At 52.8% G+C, this 15,741-nt stretch overlaps 2 protein-coding genes across 4 annotated transcripts; one reads left to right on the top strand and one right to left on the bottom strand.

The window, feature by feature from the left end:
- Positions 1 to 1,313: 1,313 nt before the first annotated feature.
- On the bottom strand, positions 1,314 to 4,538 carry Gpr137 (G protein-coupled receptor 137). 2 transcript variants are annotated; one of them, XR_004387043.1, is made up of 7 exons: positions 3,786 to 4,538; positions 3,656 to 3,705; positions 2,793 to 3,018; positions 2,526 to 2,675; positions 2,277 to 2,433; positions 2,033 to 2,151; positions 1,314 to 1,778 (listed from the first exon to the last, which is right to left on the bottom strand). XR_004387043.1 is itself a non-coding variant. In XM_032896484.1 (7 exons), exons 1-7 carry the CDS (start codon positions 4,140 to 4,142, stop codon positions 1,619 to 1,621), a joined length of 1,191 nt encoding a protein of 396 aa, XP_032752375.1. In that variant the 5' UTR covers positions 4,143 to 4,538; the 3' UTR covers positions 1,314 to 1,618. The 2 variants fall into 2 exon arrangements, 1 of the variants encoding a protein (XP_032752375.1); XM_032896484.1 differs by having other exon boundaries at positions 2,277 to 2,405.
- A 696-nt stretch (positions 4,539 to 5,234) lies between these two features.
- On the top strand, positions 5,235 to 14,519 carry Bad (BCL2 associated agonist of cell death). 2 transcript variants are annotated; one of them, XM_032896485.1, is made up of 4 exons: positions 5,235 to 5,700; positions 6,136 to 6,318; positions 13,258 to 13,448; positions 14,013 to 14,519. In XM_032896485.1, exons 1-4 carry the CDS (start codon positions 5,583 to 5,585, stop codon positions 14,136 to 14,138), a joined length of 618 nt encoding a protein of 205 aa, XP_032752376.1. In that variant the 5' UTR covers positions 5,235 to 5,582; the 3' UTR covers positions 14,139 to 14,519. The 2 variants fall into 2 exon arrangements, with proteins under 2 accessions (XP_032752376.1, XP_032752377.1); XM_032896486.1 differs by lacking the exon at positions 5,235 to 5,700 and adding an exon at positions 5,757 to 5,884.
- Positions 14,520 to 15,741: the final 1,222 nt, after the last annotated feature.

Here is a 15,741-nt window from a genome sequence, read left to right as displayed (position 1 = left end):
CATGCTGCACACACACACACACACACACACACACACACACACACACACACACACACACACACACACACACACGCCTCCACAAACTAATTCACTAGAGGACAGGATGCTGAACAAGTTTAGTGGTTAAGAGCACTGCTACTCCTCCTCCAAAAGTTCAGTTTCCAGCACTGGCAGCTCACGACCTCTCACTCTAGCTGCAAGGGAATCCGATGCCCTCTTCTGGCCTCTTTGGGCACCACACACAAGTACAGGTGCAGATAAACGTATACATGAATAAAAATAATCTTAAGGGGAAAAAAGATGCCAAATTGGGCCACTGAGATGTCTTAACGCGTAAAGGCCTTTGTCGCCAAACCTGATGACATAAGTTCTACCTCGCCAATCCATATGAAGGAGTGAACCAACTAGTAAGTTGTCATCTGACATCTACTTATGTGCTGTGCCAAGTGCTTGTCCGTATATAACAAAGACATACAAATAAATGCATGTCATAAAGTTAGCTGAGCGTGGTGGCACCGCCTTTAATCCTAGAGCTCAGGAGGAAGAGGCAGGTGGATCTCCATGAATTCAAGGCCAGCCTGGTCTTGAGGGAGTCCCAGGATAGCCAAGGCTACACAGAGAATCCCTGTCTTGGAAAAACAGAAACAACAACAAAGAATACTGAAGGCGGTAGGATGGCTTAGTGGGCAAAGGCACCTGCTACCAAGACTTACACTTGAGTTTGCTCTAAAGGACTCAGGATAGAAGGAGACAATTGCTTCTATAATGCATAAACCCACACCTATACACATACACAATAAATAAATGTAATAAAAAAATTTTTAAGGATGCCTAAGAGCCACTACAGTGCTGTATGGCTGGAGAGGGGTTTTGGGTCTCTGCTCAACCACTGAAGTTTCATGGAGATTTGATTCCCTGGCCCCTCTCATGGAAATTCATCTTGGACATTTCTGGAAAGTACTCAACAGTTAAGCCCCATGTCCAGCGTGCGGAAGTGACCTTCAACCAGGACAGGTGCGCAAACCTCAAGCTTCAGTTAATTGAGCTGAGGCTAAGGCAGGAGGGTTACATGAGTCCTGGGATTTCAGCCCAGGTTGGTTGGGCAGCACAGAGAAGGATATTCTGAACCAGGAAAGCTTTAAGAACAGAGGCATGTGTAGTGGCCCTGCCGCTCAGGGCCCACTAGCTTCATCGAAGGTGAATAGCACCTGCCCAGACTAGTCAAGGGTGACCCATGTCAAGGTCAGTGTTTGATCATCCTGATACCAAGCAGGACGAGGTAAGAGGGAACAGAACTCAGACAAGTGACCGGAGAAAGGACAGGGCACAGACTCTGTTTATTGAGTGGTAGGCACAGGAGAGGTAGCTGGCTCCAGTGTGGAAGCAGAGGTGGCAGGTCATGCCAGGGCACTGTGGGCATCTGGTATCCTGGGGCCTTGTCCCCATTTTAGGGGGGTGGCACAAGCTCACTACAATAGGAGCAGCAAGGAGCTGGCCAGAGGAGAGAAGCAGCCACAGTCTCCTGGCACCCTGGGCAAGAAGCAGCAGACATACTTGGCACAGGGGCCAGGGGTTAGGGGAGCTGGGGCCTGGGCATTCTAGGGGGAGTAAAAGGAGATCACGTCTGTGGCGTGGAATAGAGGCTGTGGTGGTGGCTACCAGGTCCTGGCACCTGGGAGAAGAGCAGAGGAGTGGTCCTCGTCTGGCTGGCCCCTCCCCAGCCTGGCTCACGCCCGATGGCACCATACCAACTGCCAGAGCCCAGGCTGCCGGACATGCTGCAGGCAGAGAAGCAAGGTGAGTCCCAAGCAGTGCCCAGGGCCACATTTTTGAGAGGAGAAAGGAGAGAGGCTGAGAATAGAGAGCCCTAGGTCAAAGGGCAAATGGCCTTTGGAGGCAGGGGTGGACACTGGGAACCCAGAGGGGATTTCACTCAGAACAGATTAGGAACAAGGGGCTGGCTCTTGGTCCCCATTGCTTCTTGGAGCCAGAAAAGATCCCAAGGCACTTCAGGCAGGGTTGAGGCTCCTACCTGGTGCTCTCACTCCGGCTATGCTCCCAGGAGTAGCCCTCATCCTCACAGTGGCCAGCCCGGTCAAAGAAGTAGGATCGGGAGCCAAAAACCTGCCCATTGAGGATTCGACTGGTACTCTGTAAGGGGGAAGAAGTTGCTACTATGGATATTTTTCTGCTCCCATAACTGTCCCAGGACCCCAGACCAGAATTCCCAGGGTTTAGCCCTCTACACTGGACCAAGAGGTGGTTGGAGAACCTACCAGGTCCTGTGGGGGCCGGTGTACCCGGAAGAAGCCCACCAGCAATGTGGTGGGCAGTAATTCCCACACGAAGAGGATGAGGCCAAACACCAGATAACCTTTGTTCCCTAGGTCGTTCACCAGATCTGCCTGGGGGGAAACAGAGGCAGAGGACAGTCTGCCACCACAGAGGATGCTGGCAGGTTCCTGGCCAGCTGGAGGGTAGATACTATAGTTACCAAAGAAGGGACAAACATGACCAATGCCTACCTGGTCAGATACGTTGTACCAGTCGTAATCGAAGGCATCTAGCCGGCTCCGAGGGGCCAAGGCCAGAGCTGCCAGGTTGTAACAGGCCCGGCTGGCATAGAGCAGGACCATGGCACCCCCTATAGCAGCTGCCTGACACACACTGGTCCCCTGGCAGATATGACAATAGAGGATCTTCAGGGAGAGGAGGTTCCTATCTCCCCTTACATCCTAAAGAACTCTGTCCAAGGAGCCCCAAGGGTACTATGTCAGGGTTGGTGGCCCTACCTTGGCCTCTAAGTAGATGCTGGTGGAAGGGGCTCGACGGGCCACGAGGCAGAGGCAGGCAGCAAGCGAGAGGGCGCAGATGACAAAGAGGGAGTCGCTCACCAGGACGCGTACCAGCAGAAGGACCCAGGGCTGTGCCTGGCGCTGGCGAGACAGCACTGCACACAGTACATTCACCAGCAAAAAGAGCAGTGAAGCACCCACGAAGGCCCCTCGGACAGCCAGCCTGCAGCCCACAGCAAAGTCAGCCCCGGACCGTGGATCCCCTCGGCCCTCACCAGCAACCCTGACTCCTCAGGAGACCCCAGGGTCACTCAGAGCTCAGATGGTCAAATCTAAACTCTGCTCATCTAGTTTTGCATAGGAGGGAACTGAGGCTCACGCAGGGGAGGTGACTGGAAGCTACGGCATCGTAGTAGTAGCACCAGACCAAACACCTGGATCTGAGTGCTCAGTGGGCCTCACTCCAGCTGTGTGACCTTGAACATGTGGCTTTGTCTAACCGGACCTCAGTTTCTTCATCTCTCAAATGAGCATAGGAGAGGCACCTCAGGTGAGCTGTGCAAAAGATGCCTTTGAAATATCTTTATAAACTGGAAGGCACCGTGTAAGGACAGGGGAGTCGCAGCCAAGGTCACTAAAGGTACACAAGACTTTATGCATTCCATGGATTGGAGCCTCCATCTTTCTCCACCATAGATGATGTTGATGCTCTCCCTCCCCTGACACGATCACAGATGTCTGAATCGGACGCTTTAGGTTTTTCAAGCTCTATCACAAAATATGTCTGAGGTGTGTCTTGTCTCAACCCTGCTGGGTGGGCTCCTCCCTGCCACTGACCCATTAACATCTCCAGTACTTACAAGCCTCGGCTCATCTCTGGCCGACGCTTCGCCTTGGCCTTGAACACCACCTGGGAGCAGAGATACCCATCACTCCTCTGGACCCTTGGGATTGCCCTCCTACTCCCACCACACCAGTTCCCGTGGTTACCTGCGCAAAGTAGAGGTTCATAAGCGTCAGTGTGAAGAACTGCAGGCAGACAGGGCAGCAATAGAGAAGCCAAAAAGGCAAGGGCCCCAGGCGGTTGGCCCTGGGAGTATCTCGGAAGTAGAAGGAGAAGAGTGTGGTACGCAAGGCAGCCCAGAGCAGACAGAGTGCCAGGAATACCGTCTGATAGCTGAGGCGCTTGTGCCCATACAGAAGCACCAGCCAGAGCTGGGCATAGACAGAGAAGAAGAGAAGAGCATATAGGGCAGTGTAGGCAGCGGTCAGCCCCAGGGTCACTGTAGGAGGCAGTGCAGGTACCAGCCCAGCTGCAGGCACCAGACCAGACAGGTTACTCTCCATGTCAAGAAGGGAGGCCTGAAACCCAGAGACAGAGATAGAGGGCTGGCCAGATGCCAGGGAGATAAATATGGAGGGGTGGGAACTGCAATAGGTGGTGAGAGCTGGGAACTCTGGAAGAAAAAAGTTAGGGTTGTCAGGCCTTTCCTCCTCAGCAGAGACAGGGTTGGGGGTAGGTACGGGTAATCTGGGCCCTGTACCCGTCACTCTGGAGTGTATAAGGGTAGTCTTTCCTACCCAGGGCAAATGAAATAGGGGTTGGGGTGTCCTTCCCTGGGCCAGCCCCAGGGACAAGATGCGAGGATGCAGTGGCACAGAGTCTCTGGCCTTAGTCGCTCGTGTCCGGCTGGCAGGAGGGGGAGAGCCGGCCGATGCCCGTCAGCTTAGGGCAGCGGCCGCTGCGGGGGCGCCCAACGCCCCGCTCTCCCCCTCCCCAAGCTTGGTTCCTCTTTCCCCTGCAATAATCCGGATTGGGAGGCTTCTTCCTCTGTCCTCAAGATTCCAGACGTGTTCCCCCACCGCGTCCACCCTCAGCCCCGGTGAATAAAAGGAAGTCGATGTCAATGTCCTCAGGCCGCTGCTGAGGAAGCGGGATCCGGTCGCCGGGACACCGGGCTCCAGCTCCCGGCTCCCGCTGCTCCGCCCCACTCCTGCGCCTGCGCGGGCGTCCGTTCGCTACGTAAACTGCGTAGCGGCTGGCAAGGACTCCGAAACCATGCGCCGCGCCCGGCGTGAATCTCTTCCAGAATCAACGCAAGGTGCGCTGCCGGCGGGCGTCCGGGGTTACGGATGGCGGCCGGCGGCCGAGAGTAGAACAGGCCGCACACAACAAGCACCTGGGTTACCAGTGCCATTGACCGCCAGCTCTTAATGTTGGGGACTACCATTTCCCACGCTTAGATCCCCAAACCCACATCGCGATAGGCATGCCCATGTGGGGGCGGCAACGACTTCCCTGCACAGGGTCGCTGAAGGAAACTTCCGCCCACAACCAAGATGGTACCTGGGCCCCGCCCCCTAGCTTCAGTCTGCAGGCCCCGCGCTCCGGCCTGCAGCAGAGCCCCTTAGAGCCCCACGGCTCGCCCTCCTGGGCGCCCCTGTCCATTCTTCCGCACCCGGCCGGCCATCCTGCCGGAAAGGAGCTCCCGAGATGGCGCGGGGAGTCGTCCCCAAGGCAGGTAGTGCAAGGCTTCCACGACCGGGAGGAGGAAGGAGCTGGTCTTCCCATCCCGGTCACTCGGTCCAGGGGAAGCAATAACCATCGCAAAGATCATTGCATCCGACGGCCAAGCTTCAGTGAATGACTCTATAAGTAATCACTAAGCTGTTTACAGAGTTTTCACCAGCTCCTCAGGGAGGTGTCATTAGCCCCATTTTACAGGAGGAATTCAGGCCCAGAAGGGCTGGAGGACTTATCAGCCGAAGCAGGCCTCCAGGATCCAAATGGGAACCCCAAAGCAGCCCTCGCTGGCTCCTGCACACGCCCTAGGCTTGAGGAAGTCCGATCCCGGAATCCGGAGCCTGGGGAGCGACGCGGGAGGAAGGCGGTGGAGACCAGCAGGTCGGTGCAGGGGTGGGACCTGGCTTGGGGTGGCCCCGCCCCCAGACCGACCCGGGATTTACTTCGAGAACTGATTGGGTTAGATCTGTGACAGTTCCTGTCGCCCAGGAAACTAGGGCCGGGAGCCCTTAGAACTGGAGAGAGGAGGCAGGCCCGAGTCAGGGGCCTCGAGAACGGGCTTGGGGTGAGACCTATTCGCGGTGATAACGGGCAGGGGGGAAGTACCAGGGTCTGGTCAGAGATCTGAAGAGAGATTTAGTATTCCGGCGACAACCAGGCCAGACCCAGAAGACAGATAAGGGATTGGGAAGATTGGGGAAGCTGGGGAGTGGGTCTACTCTGGTGGGAGAGGGAGCCAGGAGTACCTCTCGCCTGCTTCTCATCACTACTGTTTGCTTAGCTGAGTACTGAGTACTTCTTACCTTGTCTCTACAGCCCAGAGTATGTTCCAGATCCCAGAGTTTGAGCCGAGTGAGCAGGAAGACGCTAGTACTACAGATAGGGGCCTGGGCCCTAGCCTCACTGAGGACCAGCCAGGTCCCTACCTGGCCCCAGGTCTCCTGGGGAGCATCGTTCATCAGCAGCAGGGACCGGCAGCCAATAACAGTCATCATGGAGGTAGGTTCCTCACTTCCATCATCTTCCTCTCCCATGTCCCCTGACTCAGTTGCCCCTTACATTCCTGTTGCAGCCATACTTCTGAAGACTCTTGGGAAGCCCCAGATAGCTCTGATCATCAAATTGCCTCTTCTACAAACCAACTATCACTGGGCTAATGCACAGAGATTTATGGCATGTCCTTAATGATTAAGCTGGTTCACTGAATGCTGAAAACAGACTCCCTTATTATGTCCCAGACAAGATAAGATAGATGTACGTGGGAGGTAAGCAGAGCCCCCAAAAAGAAGTGACTTTCCTAAGGTCACTCTAAGGGGTGTTGTTGGAAGACTCCTCGGTGCCTGGAATAGGACCTTCCAGTGGCCAGTAGGTTCTTCTTTATTCCATGGCTCACCTATAGCACAACTGTTCTTGCTCAGATGGAGCAGGCAGGTGACCCTAAGTGACAAGCCAGAGCGGTGTGAAGTTGGAAAGAGGAAGACGGAGAGGCGTTGGAAGACACTGGTTATACTTTCCACTTCCCATTGCTGACCCCGTAATAGCCACAGAAACCTGAGCTCAACCAGGTTTGTCACTGGCTCCATAGAGCTTAAATTATCCCTACCCCATTATGTTTCCCTGGACTGCTTCAAGCTCCCACACAGCTGAGACTGGCCTTGAACGCTTGATCCTCCAGCCTCTACCTCCCAAGTACTAGGACCACAGGCCACCATGCCTGGCATTCCACCTTCTTTTTAAAATTATGTGTATACGTGTGCCATTGTAAAATGCACATGTGCAAGTGTGGGGGCCTTGCAGTCCAGAAGAGGGCGCTGGATCCCCTAAAGCTGGAGTTACAGGTGGTTGTGGGCTGCCCCACCTCTTTGCTGGGAACTGAACTCATGTCCTCTGCAAGAGCATCAAATGCCCTGAACGACTGAGCCATTTTTCCAGTCCCCACCCCTTTTAACCTTCAGGTTTCTTTATTATAATTACTATCATCATCATCATCATCATCATCATCATTTATTTTTTTGTTTTTCAAGACAAGGTTTCTCTGTTTATCCCTGGCTGTCCTGGAACTCTCTCTTTAGACCAGGCTAGCCTGGAACTCAGAGATCTGCCTCTGCCTCCCAGTGTGGGGATTAAAGACATGCACTGCCACTGCTGAGCATATCTCCAGGTTTCTTTTTCTTTCCTTTTAAAAAAAAAAATGTTTATTTAATGTGAGAACACTGTTGCTATATTCGGACACACCAGAATGGCATCAGATCCCATTGCAAATGGTTGTGAACCACCATGTGGTTGCTGGGAATTGAACTCAGGACCTCTGGAAGAGCAGTCAGTGCTCTAAACCACTGAACCATCTCTCCAGCCCCACGGGTCAAATTCTTAAGGCCTGGGACTTACCTTGGGGCCCCGGAAGGCCTCATTCTGTTTCAGCTTCACCATAAGCTCCATGTACCCTGTGCAGCTGCCGATCTGCAAAGGTGGCTTTGGCGGGTCCACCTGGGAGGGCAGCTCTTCAAAGTACAGGCAGACCCCAGTCAGCTGCAGCAGCTTGTGCAAGAAGGCAGGTGGCTGGTGCATGTCCACAGGTGGTGCCTGGCTTGGGTCCTGCACTGCTTCGTCACAGTACTCCAGTCTGCGGAGTGAAGGGCCCGGCCTTGTCCAGACAACCCCAAGCCCCCTCTTTAAAGCTGTCCTAGCAACATGGGCCTGAGGAACCTGGCTTCCATGTTGTGATTGTGGGGTGAACTGGTCCAGCCCCAAGAAGAGGAGCTACCTTAGGTATTACACCTACTCCAAGGGGGTACTCCAACAGGAAGGAGGTGGCATACTAGGACAAAGTGACACGGTTTAGATTATACTTATGGGATGAGAGACTGGGAGGAAGGATGGGACACTGTCACAAGAGGAAGGGCAGGGCAAGCCTGAGTTACGAGGTGGGGGAGGGGCATTGACAGACTCTGAAAACAGCTTTAGGAAGCTCATTGAAAGTGGGGTTTGTGGGCTGGAGAGATGGCTCAGCGGTTAAGAGCACCTGACTACTCTTCCAGAGGTCCTGAGTTCAATTCCCAGCAACCACATGGTGGCTCACAACCATCTGTAAAGAGATCCGATTCCCTCTTCTGGTGTATGTGAAGACAGCTACAGTGTACTTATATATAATAAGTGAATAAATCTTTAAAAAAAAAAAAGAAAGAAAGTGGGGTTTGCTGCAGCAAGGAACAGAGGTGCACCCCAGCTTCATGAAGGAGCACTTCAGTGAATGAGGGCTACCAGGAAAAACAGCCAGTGTGTGTGTGTGTGATGGTGGTAGGGTTCATAGACATTTGATTTACTTTTCAGTGGTCTCAAAAGCAAACTGAGTATGGTAGTATACTCCTGTAATCTCAGCACCACGCACAGAACAGATGAGTCTGAGGATGGCTTGAGCTACTTAGACCCTGTCTCAGTGAAACAAAAGCAACACAAGTGAGATTTGCAAGTGTCAGACCTGCCAGAGCCATGGGACTACAAGCCATCTGTGTGCAGTCAGCTCACCCTGGTCCCACCTCTCCTGACTACCTGTACCAGGTCCACTGGGCTGTGAGTATCCCTAGGGCAGGGACTTCAGCACTGGGACTGCACAGTAGGAAGTGGGGAGGAGGCCATAAAATGGGAGAAGCAGCCAGTACTGACCTCTGGGCCAAATGGCAGCATCTCAGGAGAGTCTTTTAAGTGCAGATCGAGAGGTTAACTGCTTCTGCCTTAATTTCCTAATGTGTAAAATGGAAATAGAACTGGTCCTACTTCTCAGGGCTCCAGAAGGGCACCTGAATTCATGTGAACAATGCTTAGAAACTGCCTGGCACGCAGGAGGCGTCATGGAGGTCCCTATGCCCAACTAACAGCATAGTTGTGGATGTCACTGTTGCTGGTGAGTTGACTTATTCTCTGCAGACCTGGGGTTCCTTCAGTAGTTAGGGCAACCCATGCAGTGCCTTAAACATCCAGTGCTCTTGCATGGCAAACAAGAAGTATAGGTTAGACTCGGGATAGGGGTGGCTTGAAGAATACAGATGGTAGGGAGCCACTGAAGGTTTGAGACAGACGTAGTTGGGTTTTAGAACAGGGATTGAGACATGGGCCCAGGGCCTCCAGCCTCTCACTGAACCACATCTCCAGCCTTTGTTACATTTGGTGAGACAATCTCATGGTGTCGCCCAGGCTGACCTCAAACTCCGGGGCTGCAGCAACCATCTGGCCTCAGACCTCGACACCCAACTAGCAAGTAGCTGGGACTACAGTTTGCACCAACTTCAGGAATGGTTCTTTATTTCTTGGTTTTGAGTTTTTGAGACAGTTTCTCTGTGTAGCCCAGGTTTTCCAGGAACAAGCCCTACTGGCCTGAAACTCTTGCCTCTCCTCCCAAGGGTTTGGATTAAGGGCATGTGCTACCACGGGAACAGGTTTATCTATTGAAGTGGTTGACAAAATCCAGGGAACAAACTAGTTTATGATAGCAGGTAAGAACTGTATGAAAATCAGATTTCAGTGTTACTAAGTAAGGTGGTGGTGGTGGGCACAAAGGTGTTTTCTGGGACATTTTGACTATGAATCCAGCAAGCTGCGCTGTTAGGCCCTGGCAAAACATTCGGCCAGAGCAGGGCCAGGTAAGGCCCCAGGCTAGAACCCTAAAATGCCTTTCCTCAAGGCTCCTGCACAGGTCTGGGCAGGCCATTGTGGAGACCAGGCTGACAGAGTGGCCTGCCCTGCCTGAGGGCAGAGCCTCACTGCTTGTAAGCATCTGGGAAACCACTGGTTTTGTTTTTATTACTGTTTTCTCTGGTCACCATGCTATGTGTTTGTTTGTTTTACAAATTTCTTTATATTGTGTGTGTATAAGCATATATAGAGATCAGAGGATACATTTTAGGAGTTAGTTTGGTTCTCTCCTCTTCTCCCTTGTGGTTCTCAGGAATTGAAAGTTTAGTGACAAGCACCTTGGCACTCCCACCAATTGTAATGGAGTATGCTAGGATGTCTCTTGCATTGTGAATTTGCCGGTTTGGCCACACCCACTTACCCAGAGGCCCTGTGGGTAAGGAGCTTAAAGCTAAAGGTGCATATCAACCAGTTTCTTCCCACTTCCCCAACCCCAAGTCTGTATGGGAGGGTGGCCTAAGGGTTGACACCCAGACAATAGCCACCCATCCCTTCCCCTGAGGAACTGAGGCAGGTCTAGGCCACTCCCACCCATCCTCTTTGTCCAAGGAGTTCACGGAATCTCCTGGTTCTTTCCAGTAAACGTAAAGATAATTTTACAATTCCATTGCGGGGCTGGAGATGCAGCTCAGTCTGTGGAATACCTGCCTAGTATGGGTGTAACCTCAGCCTCTAATCTCAGCACCATATAAACTGCAGTTGGGGGCGGGAGCAGGAGGACCAGAGGTTTAAGGTCAGCCTTCCACCACCTGAGACCCTTTCTCATCAGTCAGTACAAATACTCTTGACACAAATGGATGTTACTTTGTTGCTGAGGCATTGCTCAGTGCTGTTCTCCATGCCACAGCATGGGCTCTCGGCATGGCTGACACTAGTCAGGGCGGGAGAACATGACTCCTCCAAATTAGGCCACCAAGTTGGTTTGTGGTACTGTTGAAGGGTGGACATGAGAAGAGCACAAGACCGGTCTTTGTCACTTATTATGTGACCTTGGACACGGTGCACATGCTGTTTGCCTTAGTTTCACTCCCTGTAAAATGAGGAACTGCCTCCATAATCAGAGTTAAGAACTAAATAACTGAGCTGGAGAGATGGCTCAGTGATTAAGAGCACTGACTGCTCTTCAGAGGTCCTGAGTTCAATTCCCAGCAACCACATGGTGGCTCCTCACCATCTGTAATGGGATCCTATGCCCTCTTCTGGTGTGTCTGAAGACAGCGACAGTATACTCATAGACACTAAATAAATAAATCTTGGGGGAAAAAAAAACTAAATAACCAATCCAAAGGAATCTTCCAGCCTGACCTGGTCAGTGTTTTGATTGGTTGGTTGGTCGGTCAGCTGGTTTGTGAGGTACTGGGATGGAACCCAGGGCCTTGAGCATGCTAAGCAAGAACTTTTGTTTTGTTTTTTGAGATTTTATGTAACTCTAGCTATCCTGGAACTCACTCTGTGGACCAGGCTGGCCTTGAACTCAGAGATCCAAGGACCTCTGCCTCCAGAGTGTTTTGGAATTAAAAGTGTGTACTATCACACCTGATGCTAAACAAAGATTTTAACATAGCTTATGAAAGCAGATTTGTTCGGGGAGGGGGCACAGGTGCCACATGTCCAAGTGACGGTCAGAGGACAGCTTGCGGGGCTTGTTTTCTCTTTCCCCTTCACATGGGTTCCAAGGCTCCTCTCAAGCCAGCACTGAAAGCTCCTTTAGCTGAGCACCCTCAACCAGCTCTTGTTTTGCTTCCTCCTGAAGGAGGAGGGACATTCACCTTCCCACCACCAGCTCAGCACACAAAATAGTGATTCTCCCACTCAGGTTCATTACTCAGTGCAGACAGGCTGCACCACCACCACTCAGGCATGCTCCTTTTACTGTCTGGCTGCGTTCTATGTAAGATGGGGAGAACTCCACATCTGCCACACAGGAGCCAAGAAACCAATGGATGCTCAAAGGACAGGGTAGAATGGTGACTGTGAGACAGGCAGTTCCCGTGCCACAGACAGACTGAGGTAACAAGGAGCTGGGGAAATGGGTCCAAGATTATGAAAGGGAACCCACCTAGCTACTGAGTGGCCCCAGTGAAAGCACTCTGTAGATAAGCAATGATATTCTGTCCTGGCCAGGCCTTTCGTGATGGATCCTCTCCTTACCTCTGCTTTTTGTCACATGTCTGCAGCTGAGATCCTCAGATCCTCTAAGCTGCAGAGTCTTGCAGCTGACCTTTGAGAGGGGGAGGCAAATTTACCAACCTCCGAACCTGAGGGTGATCTTACCTCCTCCCCAGCCTGCAGACAACTGGGTGTGGGCAGCAGGCTGTGCCTAGCTCTGGACTCTGCCCTTGGGAGTGGTTCTGGTCTGGACAGAGGGGTACAGATGGCAGAAGTCAGGATGGCACACGATACCCAAACCAGAGAAGAGCACCCACAATGCTCTTGCAGCTCACAGGGCACGCCTGTACTTCGATGCAACCTTCACACAGGTGTGTTACTATGTAGGCAAGGTGAGACTGTCCCTTCATGAAGAGAACCTAAGCATGGCTGGGCAAGGTAAGAGCTGCACACAGCCTGATGGGCTCTGAGTTCCAAACCCAGGGCCTTCTGGCCTCAGGCCTTAGCAACCTTGTTAACCTGAGTAAACCTGACCTCTTGGACCACATTTGTAGCTATTGTGTGCATGTGTCTTCGTGGGCCAGTGTCCCCCACCCTACCCTTCTTTTGTAAGGCAAAAGACAAGTCCTATAGTCTAGGCTGGCCTTAAACTCAACCTCCTGCTTCCACCTCACCAGTTCTGGGATTATAAATATAAACCACCACACCCAGCTCAGGCCTCAATGCTCAGGCTTTTGAACCAGGTAGTGTGGAGGACAGTTTAATGCGTTCAGAAAAATAGAACGAATGAGTGATGACAGTTCTTGACATTGTCTCCCAAAAAAGGCATAACAGGATGCTCTAAGAGTTCTTGTTTTCCAAGACTCCTGCAAAGACACAGAAAGGCACCTCCCTACTTAAGGGTTGCTATGAGACCGTATGATAGTTATATCTATGTCCCTATTTTGTGAAAGGCACAGTAGACTGTCCTTTTGTACACTAAAGGCTTCATTACTAGCACTGTACAAGGATTTGTGGAAGTAATCGATTTCTCACAAAAGTACTATGAACTCCCTGTATTCACGAGAGAGGGACTCGGGCTGTGATGCGGACAATAGCAGGCCAGAGATTCACACCTCTTCCACTCCCTGACCCCGGCAGGCGCTGGGACTATGGAGACCCGGAGTCGCCACAGTTCGTACCCAGCGGGGACCGAGGAAGATGAAGGGATGGAGGAGGAGCTTAGCCCTTTTCGAGGACGCTCGCGCTCGGCTCCCCCCAATCTCTGGGCAGCGCAGCGCTATGGCCGTGAGCTCCGAAGAATGAGCGATGAATTTGAGGGTTCCTTCAAGGTGAGCGCCAGCGTTGGGTGCGACGGGACCTGAACCCTGAGGCTTCCTGGGATCTAGGGCATGTCGGGATTTCTAGTTTCAGAGCCACCAAGTTTTCCCTTGAGTGTTGTAGAGCATGCCGGGACTTGCAGTTCTAATCCGTCCCCTGTCCCAGTGTCCAGTGACTTGCTGAGATTTCCTCCCTCTTCCTTCTTTGTCCGAGGCCCCGCCCCTAGTCCCCGGAACATGCCTTCACCTGTAATCCGGAGCGTTTATACAGCCAGACGGCTATGAGAACTTCACGCTAAAGTTTCTGAACAGTTAGATTCATCAGTACAAGGCTTAATGGTATCTGAGCCTTTCCCCAACTTAAGCTACTTTAAATTCTTAAGTTCTGCCCCATCCTCTAAATTCTTAAGTTCTGCCCCATCCTCTAAACAGTAGATCTCTAGCAGTGCGGTTTCATGTAGGATCCCGGCACACGCATCCTCCCATGTCTCTGACAGCCCAGTGCAGAGCAAGCTGGTGGTGGGAACCTGATTCGGGACGCTAGAGTGAGGCTCACTCTTTCCTCCTTCCCTGAAGGGACTTCCTCGCCCAAAGAGCGCAGGCACTGCAACACAGATGCGACAAAGCGCCAGTTGGACGCGCATTATCCAGTCCTGGTGGGATCGAAATTTGGGGAAAGGAGGCTCCACTCCCTCCCAGTGATCTGCTCCACATTCCCGGAATTCTACCCGCTCCCGTCGCCCGCCATATTGGGTGTGGGCGGAAGTCTTTCGAGGCCTTAGGAAAAAAGGATCGCTGTGTCCCTTTAACAGGGAGAAGAGCTGACGTACAGCGTTGAGTTCCTTCCGGTGCGTGCAATAGCCATGGAGGGGTGGCCCTTGCTTTGGAGTTTCAAAGTTTTCCACACACCCTACCCCCTACGCCTCCGGAAGTGGCTATGTTCCCTCTCCGTTACTGGACAGCCCTCAGGCGCCTGTGCTAAGTTGCGAGTCCTGGTAAACCGAGACTGGGTGCTGTCCTATCATCCTAACTGGGGGCCCCAGGTCGGGAGAAACGTGCTTTATAATAAAGCCCGCGCATGTGCCGCCGCGCCTCTGTCCTTCGTTTGGGGTTTCGCGAATCGGATTTCTGTCACTGATAGTTTTATGAGATTCGTTTTACCCGAGGAAGAAACAAGCTCTGTCTGAGACCAAGAGGTCGAGTCAACCCACGGACTTGGGCTGCTTGGCTTGGGTGGGGAAGAGGAGCGTGGCTGGACCCCTGGGACTGACAGGCCCTTATCTCTAATATGGTAATTGGGAGCTGCAACCCAGCCAGCCGCTGGAATTTGGTGTTCTGCAAACCATGTCGCGGCTCCCCCGGGGCGGGGGAGGGGGGTCATTTGCTCCTATTTGGGTCAGTCCTTGTGAGCAGCTACTGTTTGACCGGCCTGAGGCCAGCGCAGCTCAGGGACCTGGCAAGGCAAGGCATTTGGGGCGGGGCGGCGCGGCAGCATGATCACTAGGGAACGTAGAAGCTTCTCACAGGGACCTGGAGCAGGGCCCAGAGCTCAGTTCAGAGATTTATTGGCGCCCCTATAGCCCAGGCCAGTGCTTTGCGCTGGATATGCAGATAAGTTGCGCCACCACTTTGCTTCCTGGAACATGGGAGGGGTGGCCCCCACAACAGGGCCTCAAGGAGTAGGTCAGTCTTGAAGGTGAGGCTATGTCTGGAACTGACACTCTGCAGACGGACACACCAGGATGTTGGGACTTAGCTTATTTTTGAGGACCCCAGCCCACATGTAGTGTTCGGGAAATGGAGGTCAAACAGTCAGCGATACAGGACTTGGGACATGGAAAAGTGGCAGAGCTGGGAACGTGACAAGGACTGACTACAGAAGAAGTTGACTTGGGCAATGGTAGGAATCTCAGGGAGAGCTAAGGCCTTAGGCCCTGGGAAGCCCAACCCTGGCCACCCAGTTTCTCTGGCCTTCCTACCCGATCTGTTTGCCTGGGGCTGCAACAAAAACAAAGCGAAGCAAACACTTCATTGGCAGGAGATAAGCCCAGATAAGAGGCTGCCTTCCTCTGGAGGGAGCAGCCAGTCCCCAACGGCCAGGAAGCTGGGAGAGGCCTTGAAGAAGTGCCAGCCTGCCCCAGCTGTAGAGCTTAGCCAGTTCTCTTGCCACAGGGTCTCTGGTGTTCCTGGCTGGTCCCAGGCTCAGAGCATGTCCTCCAGGCTGGTGAAGACCATCCAGCACAGAGCTAGCACGTAGGCCATCCTGCCTTCCAACAGGTCTCCACTTAGCTATGGCCCAGTACAG

The sequence above is a fragment of the Rattus rattus genome, chromosome 2 (genome assembly GCF_011064425.1).
Source record: "Rattus rattus isolate New Zealand chromosome 2, Rrattus_CSIRO_v1, whole genome shotgun sequence".
Taxonomy (NCBI): Eukaryota; Metazoa; Chordata; class Mammalia; order Rodentia; family Muridae; genus Rattus; species Rattus rattus.
Note: the sequence above shows the minus strand (reverse complement) of the source record. Positions and strands in the feature narration are given on the sequence as shown.